We start from the raw sequence: 24,316 nt of genomic DNA, 5'->3' as shown, positions 1-24,316 counted from the left end.
CCTATGAGCTTTTTAACTGTTTATGCATATACGAGTATGCAACGTGCAATCAAAGCTTTAAAGGTTCCGAGCGGCGCCCGATTTGAATTGCCGAAAGCTATGCGTCCAAACGGCAACGAATTTAATGATAGACGCTGAATCCTCAGGTGGTCGTTGCGCAAATGCCACACGGTCGGTCAATGCGGCATTGTCAGCCGCCGTGTGCGCCTGTCTGTCCGCATTCGCGGAACAAAACAAAACGCGAAGCGAGTGCGGTGCAAGGATTGGATTGAAATATTGGCGGTGCACCGACCGGCGCCAATTCACAACTCCTGCGCGAAGTTCATGTGCGTGCGTGACAAAATTGCGTTAAATGGGCTAATTGTTTGTTGTCATCCAAATTAGCGCGAGCCTTCAAATTAATTACGTGAGCAAATTGGATTTTGCGTCAACGTTTTCGCTGGTGTCCGTGACCTGCAGTCGAAAAGATCGACCCACGTGCTAACCAGCCGTCCCACTCTCCCCCCTCGGTTCCTGCCATTCGACCAAGTCAAATGTAAGTTAAACGTGACAGACAAAGACAGAGGCACAGAAACCGAGAACGAGCGACTGACAAACATTCGCACACGAAACATGCAAATGGCGGCGTTGCATTGATATAACCACCTGTCATACACACACACACACATGCATACACAAGCACATGCACTCACAAGTAACTGGCACGAGATGCGGCACGTGCAGTGCATAACGGAAATAAAAACAAAAGACACGTTACAGTGGAGCTTCGTTAAAAACTAATTTATGTAAATTGTCTATAGTTTAATGAACACTCGAAGAACATAACATATTTTACAGCTATAAAAATGATCAAAGTTGGAATGTGATAATTATTTATTTTTATTATTATTATTATTCGTGCGATGACATAAATATTTATACGAACCGATCCTTCTGTGATTTTGTAGCTAAGACAGCTTTCGAACGCTCTGAACACATTTTTCGCTAAGTGTAAAAAAATTGAGTTTGAGCCAAAGAGTTGTGTGTATTGTAAGGACTATCTGCTTTTACGGCTTGGTCAAGGTTATTCCCGCAGAGCTGTGTCCGTTTCGTCGGACTGTGCATAGGGAGCCTTGCATTAGTTGCACATAATTAGCTCAGTTCACTAGCCCACTAGCAACGCACACTCTTACACAGGCTGACATGTGCAATCAGATGCTTATCCCAGCGCCTGCTGCTGATGCTGATGCTGATGCTCATATTGCCACTGGGCTGCCCTCAACAGGTGCGACACAGCCACGCGCCGGCATCTCTTACTGATTTCCCACCGCCCGCACCGTTCCGTACAGCGGCCTGCATTATTAATGCGGCACAATGGACAAGTGCATGTTAAATAGAAAGCGGGTACAATGCAAACGACCCCACTGGCCTGTGTGTTAGTGTGAGTTAAGCCTTTCAGCTTCCTCATCACCGTCACCCGGCAACCCGTTGCGCCCTTCCGCCATTTCAGAGGCAGCCTTTACTGCTTTCTCAGTGCCATTCACAAGTTACTTCGAGCGGTTGCCTGCTTTTAGGCGGCCATGTTTTCATCTGTTCCGCTTTGTTGTTGTTTGTCCCAAGCCTTTTGTTGTTGGTGTTGTTGTTGCTGTAGTTGTTATTGTTCGTGTAAGTGTGTTTCTGCATGCAAAAACAATATGGCTGCACACTTTACAGTTGTTTATTCAGTGCGCGCTCACAGACACACACACATACACGCAGAAGTGCCTGCATACATATATATTAATATCGATATATTTGCTTATGTATTTGTGCACTGCAACGTTTTGTCAGCTAATTTGCATGAATTTTATTTCTGTGGGCGTGGCAGCAGGGGGTCGCGAGATGGCATGGGTTGAAGTTATTTTTCATGCCGACTGCACAAGAACATAACGGCAAATGACAATGACAACTGATTGACAACAACAACAATTGCAAACGACGTCAGAGGAAAACAAAATTTGCCATAATCAAATCAATATTAAAGCTTAAATGAAAAACAATTCGAGATACGTTGATGCCGGCCTAGCAAAAAAACTACAAAATGAAATAAAATATTTTTTAAAAACTCGTTTTTTTGCTTATTTGCTATATTTACATCATGCTCATATATGATACTGACACCATATAATATATTGAATATGTATGCACATTCCATTCCATGCGAACTAAGCCCAGCTTTGCATTCTTAAACAGGGTATATTGAGATTGAGTAATTAGAGCAACGGAAGCCTAACTCACGTGCTTTAGTTGTAGCTCTATTTTAGGTTCCACTGATTAAGCCTCAGACCCCAGACAAGATTGTCATACATACATATATTTATATACTTATACAAATATATATATATATATATATATATGTATGTATGTATGTATGTATGTATGTATGTATGTATGTATGTATGTATGTATGTATGTATGTATGTATGTATGTATGTATGTATGTATGTATATATTTATACATTTTATGGGTGCCATTGCTGTTTTAAAGCATGTGATTTTAATGAAAAATTTCGTGTAGTTTTTTGTTACTTTTTATAGCACATACCCCTTACGATGAGCAGAAAGAAGGGGTAGCATGCTTAACAGCGTAATATATGCAACTAGCAGGAACTACTACATATGTGAAATGAATATGAGCAATCTAGAAGGACAATATCGTAACGATATCGATAATAATCGATTTGACAAGACTATAAGCCTAGCTCAACTTTGATTTGAAGGAAAATTAAGCAGAAGAAATATGTCCATGCCCATGTACTGGGTATAGTTCGAGTCGGATATTGCCACAAAGTGAATATTTTTGGAGGTCTATCTAATCGTAGTCGTAGTCTTTTATGAGATGCACTAAATTAATATTCGGCTACTGTGTAAGCCCATAACCCGATAAGCCGATAACCGATATCTTAGAAACTGAGATGAGCTGAGTGTGGGCCTTGAGACTGCACTCGAACTATCTCGAACTATTTTGAACTATTTCGAACTCTTAGCAACTGTTAAATAACGAGCGATAACTGATAGCCGATAGCCGATAACATAGATATATAATCATATATCGAAAGTTGCTTGTTAATTAGACCTTGAAGCATGAAGTACTTAAAGCGTTTTCATGTCAAGACAAAGGCTATACGTCGATAAGCGATAACCAATAATCGATAACCGATAACCGAACATGATAGTTGGTAGCTGACAAGTGTTGCTAAGTGGTCTTATCTTGAGGCTGCTCTCCTGACGCGCTTCGTACAGTTTCATTTTGGATGCACCGAATGCGATAACCGATAACGATAACGCAAATGCAAGTACCGGCTTCGTAGGAGGGGTTTCTTTTCGCCGAGTTCCGTTTTGGGAATAGGTGAATGGACCAATTAAACGCTATATAGCCGTGCGCCCTCGAAAGTATGTAAAAGGTGTCGCCTGCCTTATCACGTCCGCTGAGGCTACAGAGGCTAAGGAGGCGGCCATTGGCACTGTCACTGGCATTGGCATTGGCATTGGCTCGGATGGAATTTAACGCACAGTTGTTGCATTTATTAGCTGCGTGAATAATCTGCTCTAGCTTCGTCTGCTTCGTCTCACTTTACATATGTACTTTGAGTGTGCCTCTGTGTTTGTGTGTGTGTGTGTAAATTTGAGATGCTGTCCGAATTGTTATCGCCACGCTCGTATCTAATTGTTGTGCCTTGTGTGAATTAAATCTGTGAACGATTCTCAACTATTGTTGTCTATTTGTTCGAACAAACATGAATACAAACTGTGGCAACAGGAGAACACAACAGCAAACACGGGGAACGATTGGAAGTGGGCTAAGCAAACACGCACGCACGCAGGCACGCACACACACACACGTGCTCACACACACACAGACAGACAGTTACACGCACACATACTCTCACTCACTCATTCACACACAGTCATGTGCTTATGTGGGCTATCGGTAGTCTGGGCTTAAAATAGCTCTTCAAAAATAGCTTGAACTACAACGGGATCTATCGGTTGTCCAGGAGCGGATCGCGGTCAAACGATGTGCAGCTTGCGCGCCAGCCGACAGAGCTGGCCCCAAATGAAGGCGGGCAGCGTACGGGGCGGCGGCGGCGGCGCCGGTGTGCATATCGATTGGGCACGCTGTATCAGCTGTCGCAGCATCGGCAGCCGATAGATGCAACCGCCCAACAAGTAGCAGCTGTGCAGCAGCGAGATGAGCACCAGCAGCGTCTTGAGCATGGACCAAATCGAGCGTCCGCCCAGCCGCCAGGCGAACGCTCGCTGGACAGTGGCCAGCAGCGATTGCGTTTGCTCCGCTTCAATGTTACCGGTCAGTGGCAGTGCCTCCAGCAGCTGCCTATGTTCCTCCTCCCCCTGCTGCTGCTGCTGGTGCTGCTGCTCCGGCTGCTGCTCCGGCTGTTGCTCCTCTGTTTGCGTCTGCTCATCGAACTGCAGTACCAACTGACGCTCCGTCTGCTGTGCCTTCAACTGTGCCCGCAGCTGCTGTGCTGCCGCGGCTGCCACAGCTACTGCAGCTGCTGCCGTCTGTGTGCCGATGCTGCGGTGCCGCAGCCGAGCGTCCAAGCAGATGAGCAGCCTGTCGCAGCTGCCGCATTGATGAATGTCTGCCATTTCGAAGATCTCGTTGAAGCCGGGCGGCGGCAGCTCGTCCTCTAGCTGCGGCCAGTTCTGGGCGCAGATCCAGGCGAAGAGTTTCACTGGATTCGTGGGCGCTCGGCTATCGTCGCTGCTAGTGGGCGTGGCAGTTGATGCAATGCTCAGCCGATAGCACCAATTGAGGATGGTTCGTTTCGTTTCTGCTTCCATATTCACATGAGCGCTGCTGCTGCTGCTGCTACTGCTGTTGTGTTGACTTTGGTGGGCGTGGCAACATCAAAATATATCTATTTGCCATACATATACACATATATACATACATATATATATATACATACATATATATATATATATATGTATATATATATATATATATATATACATATATACATATATATGTATCAGCTGGATTTGTCAATTCAGTTGGTCCACTTACGGAAATGGAAAGGAAAACCAAAATTAATCCTCAAATATCCAATTCTCCAGTTTCTGAATATATTTTCGGGTCGTATCATTACGCCTTAACAACTGACAACACTGATTTGTGGCACAAAGGCGATGCGATCATTAGCGTCCCGTTGGGCCCGAGTACGCACCTGTGCACGGTCTTTGCCCACCGTCTCCGTCTCGCTCTATTTGCATTTGACGCAGGCAATCGTTATCGATATTTTGTTATTGCTGTGCAAATGCAGCTTATCGGCTGCCTAAGCTATATTTGCTCAAATGTAAATAGGGCGGACTGCAAGGGGCGTGCCTAGCGCTTGTTACAAGCTGCGCTTATTCTGAGTGGGGTTTGGACAAAGAGTTGATATCGATAACGATATTGCCAGCGCTTATCGGATTGAGGCCTGGGCTTTTTTGAAGCATTTTAGATTGCAAAGCTACTTTTTCTTCGTGTGCCATTGGCTAGTGACTACTGTATTCGTATAGGAAATCGTAATTCTTATTGGAATTTACCTGCCAGTATTTATCAAGTGCTCGTGTAATGCTTGTTTTACATCGCTGTTGTTTTTCTGTTGCTGCGACGCGTACAGCCACGACAACAACAACAGAAACAGCAGCAAGAACAACGGTTATCAACCGCTCCGTTAGTAGCGCTTATCAGGCAGCATTACGACGATTGACGATCAACGACGTTCGCAAATCGTGTGACAGCAGCGAGGTGTTTCATCACGAGTTGCGCCCCCCGCGGCCCGTCCCGCTGCGCTCCTGAACTGAGAATAATAGGGCCGATGTTGGGGGATAATAAAGCACACACACACACACACACGCACATATATATGTACACATATGTGTATAGATTCGATCAAAGATTCTTATGGCAAAAATGCAAGTGCTTAACGATTAATCATATAACTAGATATATATACTGATATATATATATGTATATATATATATATATATTGATATGAAAGTGTCTTCAGCATAAAATCAATTTCCCTTACACATTGCAAGCTCTTTAAATCGTTTACACAACAAATTCACAGCAGGTCGTGCACAGTGGGTCAAGCTCAGGCGAAACTTCAATGAATTTGAAATTCAGTTAAGCTCACATCGATTTCAGGCTGGGCTTCATTTCCTTTTGCATTTCAGTTGAATTTTTGTTCCGATGACAATGCAACTGGTGCCACTGTGTCGCATGCTTCTCCAGCAAATACATTTCCAAAGTGTTGCTGTTAAACAGCGCTGAACTGCCTTTTATTGTTGTTATTGTTATTATCTGCGACACGCCGACACCGCGAATACTCTTAAGCGCTGCCATAAAGATTGTGCCATAATAGTGCTATAAAAACTTACGATCTATAGCCTAAATATATTTAGCTAGAACAAGTGTTTTATCCACTTGGAATTTTTGATTTTATATAGTAGTAAAGAAGTATCTATATATATGTTTGTATCTGTATATATATATAGAAAAGTAGTATATATAGACTTAAGGCGTGCTATATGAATACCCTCTGCTTGATATTATATAGACTTTAGATTTAGACTTGACATATATATTTGATTTCTTGTCATGTTGCCAACTGCGGCCAAAAGATGTAAGGCCCAAAAGAGCAGCATTCAGTGAATGAGTGAGATGGCGAGCGCAAAAGAGATGCATAGTTATCAGACTTATAAAGATTTGCCTTTTAGTATGCTCATTCTATATATATATAGATGTTAATTAACATTTAACACTCATCTCGTGGGTATTCCAATGCTAGCCACCCCCGCACCTTTGTCCACATACCATTACCACCTCCTCCCCCCTCTCGTCGCCGCCTCTTCAGGCATTTCACCAACAAAAATCATGTTACAAAGCGCCAATTTGCATATTCGAATCGCTCTGATAAGAATTCATAATACTAATCAGATTATTCTTACTCTCCGCGTCTCTCTTGCTCTCGCTCTCGCTCTCGCTGACTGATAAGAAAACATGAACCGATAGCAGCAGCGAAAGAGAGCGAGACCGACAGCGAGAGAGCAAGAGTGAGAGAGCCAATTGTAGATTTGCGGTGCTCGTCATAATTTTTGTTCTTTTCCTCTCGTTTCATTCGGCAATCGACAACGGCAACGGCTGTGTGTCCCACTCCAGAGCCAGAACGCTTTTAACCGTTACACGCCAAACGTAAGGCGAACGCATTTGAAGTTGAGCCGATATATATAAATGTATAGAAATATATATTAAACAGAATTATTTGTTTCGGTTGTATTTTGTGTTTTTTTTTTGTTTTTGTTTTCTTTTGTTGCTGTTGTTGTTGTCGTCGTTGTTGTGTTTTTTTCGATTCGAATAACCGCCCAGTTTTGAAAAGTTGACGCGATTTCAGTCCCAAATCGGCAGCTCAGCAACGCGCAACGAGTGCAAAGTAAAGTTCTGCCCAGACCCCAAAGGACATTTATCACACATGTTCAAAAATATATAACCAACAGTGCGTCAACAAACTAAAACAAAGAAAACAATTTCAACTAAAAAATAAACAAATTGAAAAAGAAAACTTAAAACCAAAAAGAAAACTCCAGCGATAAGTTAAAGCCAAGGTAAGCCATAGTAACCTATATTAAACTATCATATAAAGCCTTATCGAGCCAAAACAGGGTTCAAGGCCTGATAGAGCCCATTGTGTGCGAGCGGCCAAAGCTAATGCAGTGTCGTATAAGCACTCTTCACACTCAAGTTTGGAATTATATATATATTTATACATATATCTTATCAGAAGTACAAATAGCACAATTCCCTACGCATGCAGTCTTGACTTTTGTTTATAACAATTGCATTTTAGACAATTTTTTTTACCATTTTTTGTGTTATGCGTATTATTCTTATTGGCCTTTGGTTTATTCTTATACGACTTATTATTACTGTAATTGACATAATTATTTTTATTTGAAATTTACTTTATTTTAATATTATTATTTTTATCGTTATCATTATTAGGAAATATTTAAATAAATAATAGAAAAAAAAAATAAAATAAAATAGTTACAAATTAAACTTTTTTTGCTTGTTAGCTTGAATTTTTTAAAACTTGAAAAAAAATTTTCTTAAAAAAGTAAATAAAAAATAAAAGATTTTTATTTTTAATTTTTTTTAGCTTCAAATAATAAAAAAATTATAATTAAAAAAAAAAGAATTGTTGAAAATTGAAAAATCTAAAAATAAATTTAAATTTAAAATTTAAATTATTTCTTAATTTTATTAATTTAATTGCCTATTATTTTTTCAAAATTATTTTTAATTCCTAAAATAAAATAAGTATTATTGAAATTTTTTTTACTTATTCTATAATCAAGTCAGCTGCATCAAGGTCCTGCTGGAGGCGGTTTCGCACTGTCCCTTTTTGCATCGATTTCAGTGGGTCAAGTGCACGTGCCCACGTGTGGTAGGTAGTTGCGTTGGGTGGCGAAGAGGGCTGGGGGCCGTGGGTGGTGATTGCTGGTTGGAGGCGGGCGCGAATCAAAGTCAAGGCCAAAGCAATTAAGTCGTCTGACCGGACAATTCGACTGCATTATTGTGACAGGCGTGTAAATTAATAAAATGCTAATTATTGCTATTTGTCATGAACAAAGTGCGAAGCTGACAGATAGAGAGAGAGAGAGAGAGGGGGGAGAGAGAGAGAGAGGGGGGGAGAGAATGACTAAGACGCAGGAGAAAAGCAAAAACTGCAACTGCAACAGTTTCTTTTCTTTACTTCTAACAGTTTTACTGCGTCATAAATGTCATTCATTCCTCTGCATTCCACACGCACACACACACACGCACACACACACACACACACGCACACACACACACACTTCCAGTTTTCATTCTTGCATATCGCCTCATATCAAACGGAGGAAATGAACTAATTTGTGATCTATCGGAACCAGCTGAACTGAGCTGAACTGAACTGAACTGAAGTGACTCAGCCAAGTGAGTACTGACCTAAGATCCTCGCTCACTGGCAGCTAGCTTTGGCTTGGTCTACGGCACTTTCGTGCCGCATTTCGTTATGTTATACTCGCTCAGCAGGTGAAGAGAGTATATTGGCTTTATGAAACATATTAGATAATACTAGAATGTCAACTTATATGCATGGCAAGGGGAAAATAATAGTAATAAATAATAATAATAAATAATAATAATAAATAATAATAATAATAATAATAATAATAATAATAAATAATAATAATAAATAATAATAATAAATAATAATAAATAATAATAATAATAAATAATAATAATAATAAATAATAATAATAATAATCATAATAAATAATAACAGTTAGAGCCATCCAGCTTGGGACGTGCCCATCTAGTCAGAGTCTTCAATGCGCCTTGTTGTGCTGATCTGTTCTATAACCAAGCCTACACGTTCTGCGGTTAGCCCATTCGGGGCGTGGCAGTTCAGTAAACAAACAATTTAGCTTGAGTGCTTTAGTGGCGAGTATGCTGCAGTCGTTGCAGCTCGCCTAACAATTTTCTCACTTATTGCTGTTTGCGTCGCTCTTTTATCGTTTCTGTTTGGGGGTTCAACGACTTGCGGCAGCAATCGCCGGTGGCTGCCAACATTCGCAGTAATCTAACGGCCTGGCAGCCAGCGGCGCCTGCCCTCGCTGCCAGCTCGGGCTGATTGCAATTTGCATCAGAGAATTTGCACCTTGAATTTTTGGGCCATGGCTAGGGATAGGTCAGTGTGCATGCCACATGCCGCATGACGCACGCCGCACAACTGTTACTAGCTGCTACAGAGTGGACCCGCCCCTTAGATAAACGCCAGCATCAAGCATCAAAGTCCCAGTGAACTGAGCTGCAGCTGTTATCGCTCGCTGCCTCGACTTTAGACCGTTCCAATTCGACCAACAATAGAATCCAGCGACTTCCAAGATTGCACAGCAGCTCCAAGGCATATCTATATCTATGTTTATATATATGTGTAGTATATGAGTATATATCCCATATGCCTACTATTGCAACTGTATTTTATGGCAGCCATAATCGATTAAGACTCTCAACAAAAACAAAACATTTATCACTTCAGTTCCATAAAACACAAAAAAAACTAGTTCAGCAGCGGAACTACTCACGTTTTTATAACTAAATGAAAAGTCTCTATAATTAAATACATAGTTGTCGAGCAATATACAATATATATACATATATATATATATGTCTGCATCTGTACTATGATTATTATTATTGTTTATTATCTTTTTTTTTTGTTTATTGAATTTATTGAGTGGGCGGTGCACAAGTATCTCAAGCTCTCAATTAGTAACACGCTGCGTATGCGCAATATTCGTTTCATCTTTGCTGCTGCTGTTGTTGTTGTTGATAATCAGCATTTTGTGTAACTAATTTAACCTTAAGAGATTAAAAGCAACATTCAGTTATCTAGCATACAACATATATATATAATATATATATATTTATATGTTCATTCAACTGAAAGTCATGGTCGAAAATTTTGATATCACTTTCATAAGAAGCCTACGTATGTTGCTCTCTCTATCTCTCTCTCTCTCTCTGTCTCTCTCTCTCTCTTTCTCTGTCGCTGTGCTCAGGTTCAGGTACCGCTTGCCCAATTTTAATTGCCTTTGATTACACAAAGCTCAGCGCCGCCTTGCACGTCTATAAGACGTGACTTTGTCACTGTGACTGTGACTGTGACTGCGACTGCGACTCATCAGTCATGACTCATGGCGCCGTTTCCTGTTGTTGTTATTGTCGTCGTAGACGCCCCTACGCAGGCTGTGCTTTTGCGCTGCTCTTCTCTACTCTTCTCTTGTCTTTCTCTCTTCTGTTGTCTTTCTCTCTTCTCTTCTCTTCTCTCTCATCTGTCATCTGTCATCTGTCATCTGTCATCTCTCATCTCTCATCTCTCCTTTCTTATCTCTCATCTCTCATCTTTCTTCTCTCTTCTCTCTTCTCTCATCTCTCATCTCTCATCTCTCATCTCTCTTCTCTCATCTTTCTTCTCTCATCTCTCATCTCTCTTCTCTCATCTCTCATATCTCATCTCTCATCTCTCATCTTTCTTCTCTCTTCTCTCATCTCTCTTCTCTCATCTTTCTTCTCTCATATCTCATTTCTCATATCTCATCTCTCATCTCTCATCTCTCATCTCTCATCTCTCATCTCTCATCTCTCCTCTATCCTCTCTCATCTCTCATCTCTCATCTCTCATCTCTCTTCTCTCATCTTTCCTCTCTCATCTCTCATCTCTCTTCTCTCATCTCTCATATCTCATCTCTCATCTCTCATCTTTCTTCTCTCTTCTCTCATCTCTCTTCTCTCATCTTTCTTCTCTCATATCTCATTTCTCATATCTCATCTCTCATCTCTCATCTCTCATCTCTCATCTCTCATCTCTCATCTCTCATCTCTCCTCTATCCTCTCTCATCTCTCATTTCTCATTTCTCATATCTCATCTCTCATCTCTCATCTCTCATCTCTCATCTCTCATCTCTCATCTCTCATCTCTCATCTCTCATCTCTCCTCTATCCTCTCTCATCTCTCATCTCTCATCTCTCATCTCTCATCTCTCCTCTCTCCTCTCTCCTCTCTTATCTCTCATCTCTCATCTTCATATCTTCTCTCTTCTCTCTTCTCTCTTCTCTCTCCTCTCTCCTCTCTCCTCTCTCTTCTCTTTGACTTTCCGTTGTCGTCACTATCTGCTCATTTCCTTGTTATTTTCATTTTTGTTGTCTGTTTTTCCTTCTCTATTGTATTATTTTGCTCGCTGTGCATTTATTGTGTCATTATTATCATCGTTTGGCATTGTTGCAACTTTTGCGCATTGTTTTCACTTGACGGCTACAACAACAATGCAGATTCAGCATGCAAGAAATTGTAATACATATTTATATATATATATATAATGCTATTCATATGTGTGTATATTCTACACGGCATTTGCAAGGCGATTAACCAACTGACGTCAGCTATTGTAACATGCTATGAGCATTAAGTGATCCACGCTGATCGTCCAGAAACCCATCAAAATCACTTTTCGAACGGGCCGCATTCCAGCTGGAGCCTAGCTCAACAGTTAGCCAACTGAGAGAGTTGAGCTAAGCCAGTGACCCCAGCCAGCTGAAGACATTATCAGACGAGTTCCCAATTGCATGTCTCCAGTTGCAATAACAAGTCCGAGTATCAGCAGAAAGCAGCTGAGGCAGCAAACTTGTTGGCTTCATGCATTCGATGATTAATTTGGGAATGATTTGCACGTTTGGTATTTTCGATATTTATTATGATTATCCAGACATGAAGCTGAAGAGTGCAGCTAGCGATGGGTAGCACTTGTTGCGGGTTCAATGAACAAGGGGCAGCACTTGAATTGAACTCTATGCGCTGGGCAGCACTTTTCCTAAGCAAACGACTCTGATTGGCTTTGTATTAAGTAAAATGCATATCTAGATACAAAGATATAGATATAGATACACGATATAGATAGCTCAGTCTTAGCAAGTTGCTAAGCGAATGAGACAACAGCAGCTCTTTCTGAATGCTTATCAGACTAGATGTGCTCAATATAGAAGTATTTAACACATGTGTATATGTTTCAATAAAATATATATTTAGTTTATTGCCACCAAAACAAGCGCTGAGGGGGGCCCTGATAACCAGATCCATTCTATAAATGAGATTTAATTGAAAATAAAACTTTTGTACTTTTCCTCCTACTTTGTTTTGATGAACGAGCGGTTTTAATTCGAATCGTATCATATCATCTCACAGACACAGATCGCCCCTTTGCTGCTCGCCCTCCAGCTCAAGAGGCTGCTGATAACAACAACAACAACAACAACAACGACAATAGGGCAACGAAGCTTCTGGACGTCGCAGCGATGCCCTCTCTCCCTCGCTATTGGCAGGCTGTCAAGCCAAACATTTATTTTCACGTTACGTCGCCTGATTGACGGACAGTTCAGTAGGTGTCGCCGCAACCTGATAACCGCTTCGATTCGGTTATGCTGCTAGCAGCGAACTGCGGCGAGGAGCCAAGTCCAGCAGCTCAATCTAAGGCTCGATTATTGAATCATGCGCTGCACCAAAGCCAGCGAGAGAATTGTCAATAAAACAAGTTGCAATGAAACCTTAAATCTTAAGTCTAGAGATTGCAGAGATATGGCACCGCTCCGAGCGTAAATTGGCAGCACTGTTAACTGAGCTTGAATCTAACGACTCGTAACGACTTTAGCTGTAAGCTTTACTGTATTCCCATACTATATAGAATATATATCAGCTTGATCTTATATTATATATATTGGTATTATATTATATATATATATTTTATAGTTCTATAGCTTCTTAGTACCTATGTATTTTCCACTTGCTCATGGGTTTTCTAATTCTAATTATTTTCCAGCCCGGCACAACATGCCGCAGCAGTCGAAATCGCAGCTCAGATAGGAAAATTTCTGGATCTGACACACACATATACACACGTCGCTGAGTGAAGCAACGCCCAAGGGCACGAACACGCTCCACGTTCCACATTCCACATTCCACATTACATAGAGCACAGCACAGGATACAAAAATGGTGCACGGACCGCCAGCTCGCAGAAAATCACAGCAGCAGCAGCCGAACAACGGGAATGGCAAATCAAATGGACAATGCGAAATGGATATGGATCCAATGCCCACGCCCCCAGATGGAGGCTGGGGCTGGGTAGTGGTCTTTGGCTCCTTCATGATTCACATAGTCAGTAAGTGCTCATCGAAAAGTCAATTAACCAATGAACGCGCTTGAGGCGAGTGCTCAAAGGATGCGCACAGTGGGGCAAAATTGAATGTGCAAACAAAAGAGACATAGAGAAATCTCTTAGGTGAAGCCATTCTACAACGTAGTGCACACTGAATTGTCAAGTACTCTGAAGTAGACCTCATGCAGGGAGCACTACAAACTTAAAAGATTACAAGAAATCAGGTTTACAATCGAAAAGTTAGTTAAGATTTGATAGGAATATATATAAATAAAGGTTATCGATAACAGTTTCGAGTGTAATCTAATTGTTTTAGACACTATCAGGCTGCTTTGCCTGAAAACACTTGTACGCCTGATATAGCTAATGGTTAATCTATGATCTGACAGATAAGCCACTATCACATTTTATAGTATTTTCATATGGCAAAGTCTAAGTTGATTCACGTTAACTAATTTGTCGTTATTAAACTAATTACGAACTTAGAGCATGGAGTTAGAGAAACACAATAGGCTATCGCAGCAATTCAATCACAATCGCCTTTGCCACGCTCACTCAAGTGCATGAGAGTGCATCGATAACAAATTCGTGCAATATCAACTATCGCATTTGCTGCACTCACGACTTTCTAGAGTTGCGCTTGAAGTTCGATAACAACTTATCACGACACTAGATTAAATGACAACAATCGCCTTTTTGAGTTAAGCTCCAACTGGCAGGCAAATGAATTACGATAAAATGCCGGCAGGTGCAAAGAGAATACTTTCAGATTTTTAAATTGATCAATTGAATTAACTTTCGATCAAACATATTGTATCTATTGGCATTAGTTAAACGAAATTGATTAGTAATTAATTAACATATGAATACGAAACAGGAAAAATCCCCCTTTAAAGATCTTGCATGTCTATAAATTAGATAAACATTTCATGTGCAGAGTAAGCTAACAACCACTGTATACATTTTGTATGGAAATCTATTCAAAGTGCCTGTTTTTGATGTTTCAATTGCTGCTTCATTTTCTAGTTGAATTTGCGGCTGCCAATTGGCATGGCAACCGCCTGGAGCTGCATTCATAAAGCAATAAAAAATAGAAAAGCTATTCATACATACAAGAGCATAGAAATATTTATATATATATATATATGAGTGTACAGGTGTATAAAACCTTGGGTATGGGGGTATCATAAATGCTCGTTTTAATCGTGCAAATCAAATTTGTCAGCCAGACGTGCGATTACCACTTAGCCATAAAACTTAGTTAGCTGTTGATTTACGATAGGAATCGAGTTATAGATATGAATATGGCTGCACATACGAGCAGGAGGACAGACGAAGGACACACATGTAGTGGCTAATACATAGCATAGCTATTAGTTTGGGTAATTGGCCAATTGGCTAAATAATCTTATCGACCCCTAATTGACACGCCATAAGAAGCTTCACATGTCGCCATCGGTCGTGCCCCTTATCTTTTAGTTTGGGCCCATTAACGTGTCAACGGTATTTTATTTATATTATATATAGACATATAAAGTGAGATTTATTCATTTCTAGTCTAAGCAAAGCTATTCGCATTTTGCATATGCAGAAAGCATTGTCTACTTGCGGGGGCTTTTTTAGTTCACCTCAGATCAATTCGAATTTATCGATAGCAGCAGGCCTAACCAGTTCGATAAGTTGAATATGTTTTGTAGAAGATTGATTTATTCGAAATGAGTGCTCGTTGCAAGCTCGAAAAAATGAATTTCGATCGAAACGAGCTTAATTTCAGTTGATAGAAGATCGAAGATCAGATTGCATTTGACTTTAATATCTTAACGTATACGAAAGAAGAGCTAAAATTCTGCAGCGCCTTTGGGCTAGGATATATAGAGATGCAGATACAGTTTTATATAGCAATAAGCTCACGTCCAGCTCTCTTCGACTTCTTCGAGAGTCAAATTACAATAATGCATGAAATAAACATATATATTTCAGCCGATGGCATGACCTACTCCTTTGGCATATTCTACAACGAGTTCCTCACGTACTTCAATGAGGGCAAGGGCTACACCGCCTGGATAGCATCCATAATGGTGGGCGTTACCTTCTCGTCAGGTGAGCTCTCGCTCTGTGCTCTATGAGTGCCGCTTGCCTCGAATCATGAAATCATTTGCCTCGACCAGGTCCCATCAGTTCGTCGTTTGTGAATCGCTACGGCTGTCGGGCGGTGACCATTGCGGGCGCCATCCTGGCCGCCGGCTGCATCATAGTCAGCATATTCGCCCAGAATGTGGCCACGTTGATTGTGACCATAGGCTTCGGCACTGGCCTGGGCTTCGGGCTCATCTATTTGCCGGCCATTGTCAGTGTGACGCAGTACTTCGAGGCGCGTCGCTCGCTGGCCACGGGCATCGCGGTGTGTGGCTCGGGCTTTGGCACCTTTGTCTTTGCACCGCTGACGGAGCTGCTGATTGGCAGCTATGGCTGGCGCGGCGCGATGCTCATCATTGGCGGCGTCGTCCTCAATTGCATCATATTCGGTGCCATGTTCCGGCCGCTGGAGGCGCCGCGTCCCAAATCGCCCAAGCTGGCCAAAAAGCCAACGATCATGGATCAGAATGTGACACCAGCCGAACTGGAGCCGCTCAAGGCTCAACTGACTGGCACGAAACCAGCTACGGACCAGTATCTCCAGCTGCCGCAGCGCCACGATGCACCAGTCAATGGTGGCAACGGCCTATGCCGCTCCAACAGCGTGGGCCATAATCTCAAGACCAGTTTGGTAAGTAGCTAACCCCCAGCCAGTCTCGCCAGCCACAGCTCGACTCACGTCTACATCCTGCCCATGCAGAACAACAACTCCAATGGCCTGATCAGCGGGCAGTCCGCGAATGCGACGACCGTGGTGAAGAGCAACAGCAATGATGATCTGGGTCGCACCTATGCCAGCCAGCCGCAGTTGATGCCGCTGCGGGAGACGCATCGCGAGCGCAGTGCCAGCGGCACCATGTATCGCCCGGATGCATTCTACCAGGTACAGCTGAGACACCTGCTCTCTACCCGCAACCAACTCAACTCGTCTTTCTACCCTTACAGGGCTCTCTGCACAACATACCGGAGTACGCCAGCTCACGGAATGATCTCTCGCACTCGCGCGCCGGTTCCGGCATCATCAAGCGCTATGGCTCCCTAAGACAGAGTCATTCGCTGGCCCAGAGTCAGGTAAGCATAGCTGCTACTCAGCAGAGCAGCCAGCAACTGAATCCTCCATGGGAGTTGAGCCTCCCTTCCTTTCTCTTAGAAATGTATCTGTATCTATTGTTAGTAGATACGTCCAACAATACATACAGATACATTTTTTTAGATACAGATACATTTTGAAATCTAAAAGGCATACATAAAGTATCTAACAGATACAATTGGCAAAAGTATCTCAAAGATACCTTTAAATCGGATTGCAAGCAGTAAAATATATATCCTATAAGCAAGCTAGCTGAAGTGTATCTGCAAAGTATCTCTCAGATACATTCGCAGACAGTATCTTTAACTTTTGGAGCTCTCTATTGTGGTAACCTAGACTTAGGCATCCGTCAGATACAATCAAGCAAAAAGTATATTTTACACAGCAGACTCCTTGAAGTGCAGAGCTCAAATTACCCTATGACAACAGCTGCAGATGTTAGATATCTTAAAAGTATCTTTAAGATACATGAAAGCTGAGCTGTACTGGCCATAACGTGGGACAGTTGAAAGTAGGCCATTCGATGTCTAGACCCAAGGCCTAATCCAATTCCTATCTATCCCTTCAAAACGTGCTCCATAAAAAGGTTCAACTAATGCTGTCCAATATCAGTACAGGATTTATTGAAGCTCTGTATGAAGTTGAATGTCTAGAATGTGTATTGTAGAATCATTCGGATTGTACTTTTTTGCATTTATCTCTAGGCAATAATATGTTTCCCAAGAATATAGCTATAAAAAAAAAAACAAAAAAATCATTAACTTAGACTTAAATGTCGTCCGGGTTAGGCCAGAAAGCGGAGCCAGAGCCAGCTGAGCAGCTTATAGAGCAGATACAAGCGCACGGCATTATAGATGCCATTCTTACTGCAATCATAGAGCGAGAGTTTATACAGATGGATATAGTATATAGATATATATGAAAGATTTCGACTGCTGCGACTTACATGCGCATTATCAGCTGGGCGCGAGGCAAAGTGCTGGGATCCTCGTTCATCAGATCGTGCCTTATGCTCTGGATCATATTTTTGCAGGCGTATGTTAGGCGTTCCTGGTTGTGCGCATTTTCGTACTCATCGCTCAGGTCGAATTCGGTGCTGCATTGATTCAAGACAAATGTGATTTAATATAGATGATAGATAATGAAACAAAAGCTCAGTGATAGATCAGACATACTCGATCAGAAATCAGAGATTAGAGATCGCATATCCAAGAGCTGAGATCTAAGGTCTGAGAGTTGAGATCGAAGAGAGATCTAAAGCCAGAGATCAAAGGTCAGACAACAGATATCGAAGATCTGAAGATCTGAGATCTGAGATCTGAAACCGGAGATCTTAAATCGGAGATCTGAGATCTAAAATCAAAGAACGAAGATCTGATATCAGAGATCTGAGATCATAGCTGAAAGATCTGAGATACTAGATTAGATATCGAAGATCTGAGATCAGAGATCAAAGATCAGTGATCTGAGATCAAAAATCGGAGATCTGAGATCTGAGATCAGAAATCAAATATTAGAGATCAGAGATCTGAGGTCTGAGATCAGATATTGAAGATCTGAGATCAGAGATCAAAGATCGCTGATCTGAGATCAGAAGTCTAAGATCATTACTCAAAGATCTAAGACCTGAGATCAGAAATAAAAAATCTGAGACCTGCGATCAGAGATTGAAGATCTGAGAGTAGATATTAAATTCAGAGATCTGTGACCGAAGATCTGACAATTGGAATCAGAAGCCGTTGAGGCGGCTGATCAGCTGCTAGGACACTCACCCTCTGGTCTGCTCCATCAAGCGCTCATAGTCCGTGACGCCAGGACTGTCATAGTTGTTGAACAGGAAGGGTTTCATTACCTCCAGCGTGTGGTAGAGCTTGCGCTGAATGGCCAACAGGGCCGGTGGGCGGCCGGATAGCTTCAATAGCAGGTCCACCAATATAGCTGGCAGCAGTTGCTTGGTGATGAACAGGAACTTGTAGACGAAACGATTGTCCGTGTAGTGGCAGCCGGGCACAGTAAGGTTCTTGAGAAAGGCGGCGCTGTACCAGAGATTCATGGCGTCCATGTGGGAGGCCATCTCGATGAAGGTGTACGGAATGTGGGTCTTCGACGACGTCTGGTATATCAGCAGCTCTTTTGGCGTGCTATGGCAATCGTTAGATCTGTTTGCTAGGGGCACTTTGAGGCGAACCGTCTCTACTCACCCCTCGCGGTAGGCGTCGTAGCCGCATTTCGTATAGTAGATCATGCCCTTGATGCCCATGTCCTGCGGCGTTATGTCCAGATACGTTGAGCGGCCTATATAGACGGTCTTCAGCAGGCCAGCGCCCACCAGCGAGAAGAGACCCATGGCGCCCATCAGCGAGGGCGCGTACCCAGGCAGCGGCTCGCGCACGGCGAAGAGCACTAGCAAAACATTTCAGAGATGATCAACTATCGCTTAACGAGTGCAGCGCAGACAAACCTATCGACGGCCGATAGACGATAACCGGCAAGCGCGTGCGATAATCGTTGATCAGCGATTCGGCCAGATTCTTCGTGAACGTGTACGTATTGGGAAAGCCCACAATCAATCTAGAGAAATGCACCGAAAGTGAGTGATGAGGCAGCGACTTAAGATTCGTTGATTGGTTGCATGAGAAACTGTCAAACTACGCGTGGGCGACAAGACTCAGTGGCTCAACAATCAGTGCAGCTTGGAATTGTCCAATTGGAATTCCAATTGGATTGATTCGTACTTCACAGTTGGAGAGTCACAGTCAAAGGGAGAAAATCACACAGCTTGAGATGGGACAGTCGTCGACCGCGCCTCATAGCTACAGTTTTAGAGTCACTCAGCGAATACCAATTCCACAGTTTTCGAGTCATTGTTGGGTCACTGAAAAGTCGACTCGAAAGAGTTTGAGCAGCACTGTTTTGCCTACAGTTTGGCAATCATTGAATTCTGTCACTGCTCTGAGCAGACTCACAGTTTTAGAGTCACTCAGTTTGTTGTGTTTGTGTTGCTGCCACGCCCAGCGCTTGCTTGGAACTTACTTGCGTGTGAGCGTATCCAGGATGCTGTCGTCCTTGATCTCGTGCAGCAGCCGCAGGCAAAGGCGCCAGTCCATGGGCGAGCCGTACCACTGCAAATGGGAAGAAGAAGACAGAGCTTAGCTCAGGCGGACTGGAAAGAGCATTTGGAGTTGACAAGAACCTTGGGCTCCACGCGCTTCAAATACGGATTGCTAAAGAAGGTGGAGACATGGACAAAGATGCGCAGATGACGCAGTTGCTCGGCAAACTTGAGCGCCTCCAGCGTGCCGCCCACGTTCAGCTGGAGGGCAACGCGCAGCGGCTCATCGAACCGCACCGTGGCCGCACAGTGAAAGACAATCGAGACCTGGCCGAGCAGCTTCAAGTGATTGGGATCGATGCCCAGGTTCGGCTGTGCCACGTCGCCCGGTATGGCAATCAGTTTGTCCAGCTGCTCGGGCTTCTGCGTGCGCAGCACCTGAAACACTTTCGCCTCGCGCATCTTGGCCAGCCGCTGCTCGGCATTCAGCTGGCCACGCGGACGCAGCAGCACATAGACGCGGCGCAGATTGGTCGAGCGCAGCAGCTTCTCGATCAGCGCCTTGCCCACCACGCCCGATCCGCCGGTGACAAAGATCTCGCTGCCCTCAAAGAACTCGGCCAGTGTTTGTGACATGGCCAGGCGATGCGTATTCCTTCAGCTCCAACTCCAGTCCCAGTTCCAGTTCCCGTTGTTGTCCGCCTCGCGATCACAAACACACTAAACCCCGCCGCCAGGCAGCGTCGCCTCAGCGACTCGCGCTGCCCGCCCGTTAATTATTCATTGGATCAACGGTCATTAAACTCACATGACCTACTTAAGTAGACCGCATTACAATGAGTCTATAATGGAGCTCCCCCATTGGACGGGGCGGCTCGGGGCTCAGGGCTCAGCGCGACGGAACCAGTCGAGATCCGTATGGGAGTTACGTGCGGCATTCGACCTTGACTGAGCTCTTTGGGCGCGCATGCCGAAAGAACTAATCTAATTAAATGCAAATAAAATAGTTCTTACGTGAACTAGTACTGAAATGAAATTATTTTCAAAATAATTCCTCTTATTAGGGATGCGGAGGTGAAGTCGTGTTGACCTCTTGAGTTAGAATCGAATATCGAACTGAATGAACTAGCTCTCAGAATAACTAGATCACTTTGTGCACAGATAGGCATTTGCGATGATCTCCTAAATTCAAATGAACATGTTTTATAGAATGAACTAGTTCATTTTTAATACAGAGCAGATACAGTCCAGCTCCAGGGGAATTACTTATTAGCCTAGATTCAAGCCGTACTAGATATGGAACTAGTTCCAATTTTGTTGCTTATAAAATCAATTCCGAGAATGTTTACATAATGAACTAGTTTTTAGTCACACTACTTAATCCACTAGTTCGCAATAATTGTACAGAATGAACTAGTTCCAAGTCACAGCAAAAAGATTGTGTACTCAGTTATAGAACCAATTCCCAGAATACTTACCTGCTGAACTAGTTCTTAATCAACTGGTTCATAGTCAAATTGAACTAGTTCCAAGATATAACTGAAATCTTAGCAAAAGCACTTAACTTAATATTGAGATAAAGGCGACTAGTTCCGAAGAACATTGAACTAGTTCAAAAACCCTTTGATTATAGAACCAATTCCGAGAAGAATTACTTACTCAGCTAGTTCTTAACAAACTAGTTTGAAGTAATTGTAGAAAATGAACTAGTTCTAAGGCAAAACTGAAATATCAAAGAAAAAACTGAGTCAGATGCGAGCTAGAGGAAATTGAGAAGGGAGACAAAAGAGAGAAAGAGAGAGAGGGAGAGGGATGAGCACTTCCTCATAGAAGGATAAACTAAATTCAAAAAGATCTAGATCTTTTGAACTGATTTTTCTGCTCTTTGCAGGAGATGACCAAATGCTGCGGCTGCATCAGCTGCTCGAAGGAGACGCGCGACACGTTCGCCGAAATGATGAACTTCTCGCTGCTGAAGGACGTCATCTTTGTGATCTTCTCCGTGTCCAACTTCTGTACGAGCATCGGCTTCAATATGCCCTACCTGTACGTAGTCTCGCAGGCGGAGACGCTCAACATAAGCAAGACCGACGCCAGCTACCTGATCGCCTCGATTGGCGTCGCCAACACCGTGGGCCGCATCATCCTCGGTTACATAGCGGACAAGCCGTGGGTGAATCGCCTGCTCATCTACAACGTCTGCCTGACGGCGTGCGGCATAGGTAAGCCAGCTGGCTACGGACCAATCCTGATAATAATCCCTGAAATTTGCTTGGCTCTTGCAGCTACTGCGATGGTGCCGCTCTGCAAGGACTACAATTCCCTGTTGGCCTACTGCGCCGTGTTCGGCTTCACCATTGGCGCCTATGTGGGCCTCACCTCGGTCATTCTGGTGGATCTGCTGGGCCTGGAGAAGCTGACCAATGCCTTCGGCTTGCTGCTGCTCTTCCAGGGCATTGCCAGCTTCATTGGACCACCAATTGGCGGTAAGTTGTCGCCAAAGAGCTGCAGCTTGACAGCGAGTCAGCGACTCACGTGAATACCCTTCCATATGCAGGCTGGATGTACGACATCACGGACTCCTATTCGCCGGCCTTCCTCATGGCCGGCATCATGATCGCCATCAGCGGCCTGGTCATGTTCGTCATACCCCCGCTGCAGCGCTACCAGGAGCACAAGGCTGACCAGAAGTTCAACTCGGAGCAGCTGGCGCTCAGTTAGCTCCAACGGCCAAATCATTCATCATGATTAACGAGTGTATCCAAACATTTGTATACTCTATTTTCATATTTGTGTTTTTTTTTTGATTATTTTTTTAATTTTAGTCTCTTATGTAAGGGGAAATTGCATTGAGTTGAGAGCAGCGCGCGCTAGACAAATGTATGTAGTAAGGAGTAGGCTTAGGTTCGGGGCAAGACACACACACACACACACAGACACGCACATAGCTATAGACATAAATTATTTATAAAAGAACATAGCCAAAAAAAAAGAAGTACAACAACAACAACAACAACTGAGCACGCTACGCTTTCTGCCTGGTTTTGCATACCCTGGCAAAAGTGAGCTGCCTCTGCATAAGGCAGCTGCCCCAGCGCCCAGGGTCAGGCTGGCAGAGCACAGTTTGACAGGCATTGAGCAATCTACAACAACAACAACAAACAAATCGAGCAAAGCACAAGCAGCGTATTGCGCCGTCGGCTACGCTCGGCCTGGCCCCATTTTCACTTGTTTTTCTGCTTGGATTTATTTGCGTTCTATTTCCCAGCATTTCTGATTGGAAATTCCAATTGGAAACCCTGTGCTTAGCTTTAAGTTGATATACTCGTGCGCCGCAGACAAGCACAAAGACAAAACACAACATATTTCCTCTACACACACACACACACACCTATACTCTATGCATGTATATGTATATATATATATATATATATATATATATATATATATATATATATATATATATTAGTGTTAATAGCTGGACAATTATTTTGTACGATTGTGAAATTTGTTATTAAAGTTAACAAAAGAAGACGAGAAATTCGACTTTAAAATTTTTCCATTTTTGCTGTTTACACAATTTGAAGTCAATTTGCAATCCAATCGATGGGAACAGACGTCAAGAGTTCGTGCCACATGTGTGTCTGTGCACGACTCGCCGATCGCAAATGCTCACAAGTTACATTAAATAAACTCAAAGTAAAACATATCAAAGGCCAACTTTTATTCGGTTTGGGTATTCCAATTTCGTGGCGAAATGACTAAAGTCTAGTTGGAATCCAATTAAATACTATTTATACCGCTCGCCTGCCGCATTAGTGGGCAGAATCATAGGCCACAAACTATCCTATATATAATCTATATATATGTGTTCTATGAACTATATGTGTGCGCATATATATTGCTGATCAACTGATCAAGAGCTGGTTTCTTTGTCAACTCAATAGTTCGATAAGCTAAAGCTGCTAAGAACTAGTTCAGTATGTAAGGGTACTCGGAACTAGTTCTGCAAGCTAAGCTAATCGGAACTAGTTCAATGAGTAAAAAGCTTATAACATTGCCTGGAACTAGTTCACTCAAGGAGTGAAAGTCTTCGGAACTAGTTCATCTTGTAACACTCCATAGAACGAACTTAATAAGAAAACAAGTCGGAACTAGCTCAGCTTGTAAGGCAGCGCGAAACTAGTTCTACATGCTAGCTGCATTCTAAGCTGATCGGAACTAGTTCAATAAGTAAAAACTTATAACA

The 24,316-nt window shown here is 42.9% G+C and overlaps 2 protein-coding genes across 4 annotated transcripts; one reads left to right on the top strand and one right to left on the bottom strand.

The window, feature by feature from the left end:
• Window positions 1–310: 310 nt before the first annotated feature.
• LOC111596771 (monocarboxylate transporter 12) lies at window positions 311–23,484 on the top strand. Of its 3 annotated transcripts, none has more exons than XM_023311120.2 (9): window positions 311–535; window positions 13,451–13,792; window positions 15,770–15,889; window positions 15,958–16,556; window positions 16,626–16,808; window positions 16,871–16,996; window positions 21,959–22,289; window positions 22,353–22,553; window positions 22,625–23,484. In XM_023311120.2, the coding sequence occupies exons 2-9, from the start codon at window positions 13,624–13,626 to the stop codon at window positions 22,786–22,788; spliced, it is 1,893 nt and encodes a 630-aa protein (XP_023166888.2). In that variant the 5' UTR covers window positions 311–535; window positions 13,451–13,623; the 3' UTR covers window positions 22,789–23,484. The 3 variants fall into 3 exon arrangements, with proteins under 3 accessions (XP_023166888.2, XP_023166886.2, XP_023166889.2); XM_023311118.2 differs by lacking the exon at window positions 311–535 and adding an exon at window positions 7,312–7,635; XM_023311121.2 differs by lacking the exon at window positions 311–535 and adding an exon at window positions 8,457–8,477.
• Window positions 17,622–20,738, bottom strand: LOC111596772 (fatty acyl-CoA reductase 1). The gene is made up of 7 exons (XM_023311122.2): window positions 20,209–20,738; window positions 20,049–20,137; window positions 19,477–19,586; window positions 19,217–19,418; window positions 18,788–19,156; window positions 17,962–18,111; window positions 17,622–17,881 (listed from the first exon to the last, which is right to left on the bottom strand). Exons 1-7 carry the CDS (start codon window positions 20,701–20,703, stop codon window positions 17,800–17,802), a joined length of 1,497 nt encoding a protein of 498 aa, XP_023166890.2. The 5' UTR covers window positions 20,704–20,738; the 3' UTR covers window positions 17,622–17,799.
• Window positions 23,485–24,316: the final 832 nt, after the last annotated feature.

This window comes from Drosophila hydei, unplaced genomic scaffold (genome assembly GCF_003285905.1).
Source record: "Drosophila hydei strain 15085-1641.00,03,60 unplaced genomic scaffold, DhydRS2 tig00000339-arrow-arrow-pilon, whole genome shotgun sequence".
NCBI lineage: Eukaryota > Metazoa > Arthropoda > Insecta > Diptera > Drosophilidae > Drosophila > Drosophila hydei.
This window is presented reverse-complemented; position numbering and strand designations above follow the sequence as displayed.

Excerpts from the sequence above, each read along its gene's own strand:
- LOC111596771 (XM_023311120.2), top strand. The coding sequence starts at position 13,624 with ATGGTGCACGGACCGCCAGCTCGCAGAAAATCACAGCAGCAGCAGCCG. Across the intron at positions 13,793-15,769 it reads CTTCATGATTCACATAGTCA|CCGATGGCATGACCTACTCC; the intron begins GTAAGTGCTCAT and ends TATATATTTCAG. Across the intron at positions 16,997-21,958 it reads ATTCGCTGGCCCAGAGTCAG|GAGATGACCAAATGCTGCGG; the intron begins GTAAGCATAGCT and ends TGCTCTTTGCAG.
- LOC111596772 (XM_023311122.2), bottom strand. The coding sequence starts at position 20,703 with ATGTCACAAACACTGGCCGAGTTCTTTGAGGGCAGCGAGATCTTTGTC. Across the intron at positions 18,112-18,787 it reads TTGATGGAGCAGACCAGAGG|CACCGAATTCGACCTGAGCG; the intron begins GTGAGTGTCCTA and ends GAATCAATGCAG. Across the intron at positions 17,882-17,961 it reads GCCCAGCTGATAATGCGCAT|TAAGAATGGCATCTATAATG; the intron begins GTAAGTCGCAGC and ends CTATGATTGCAG.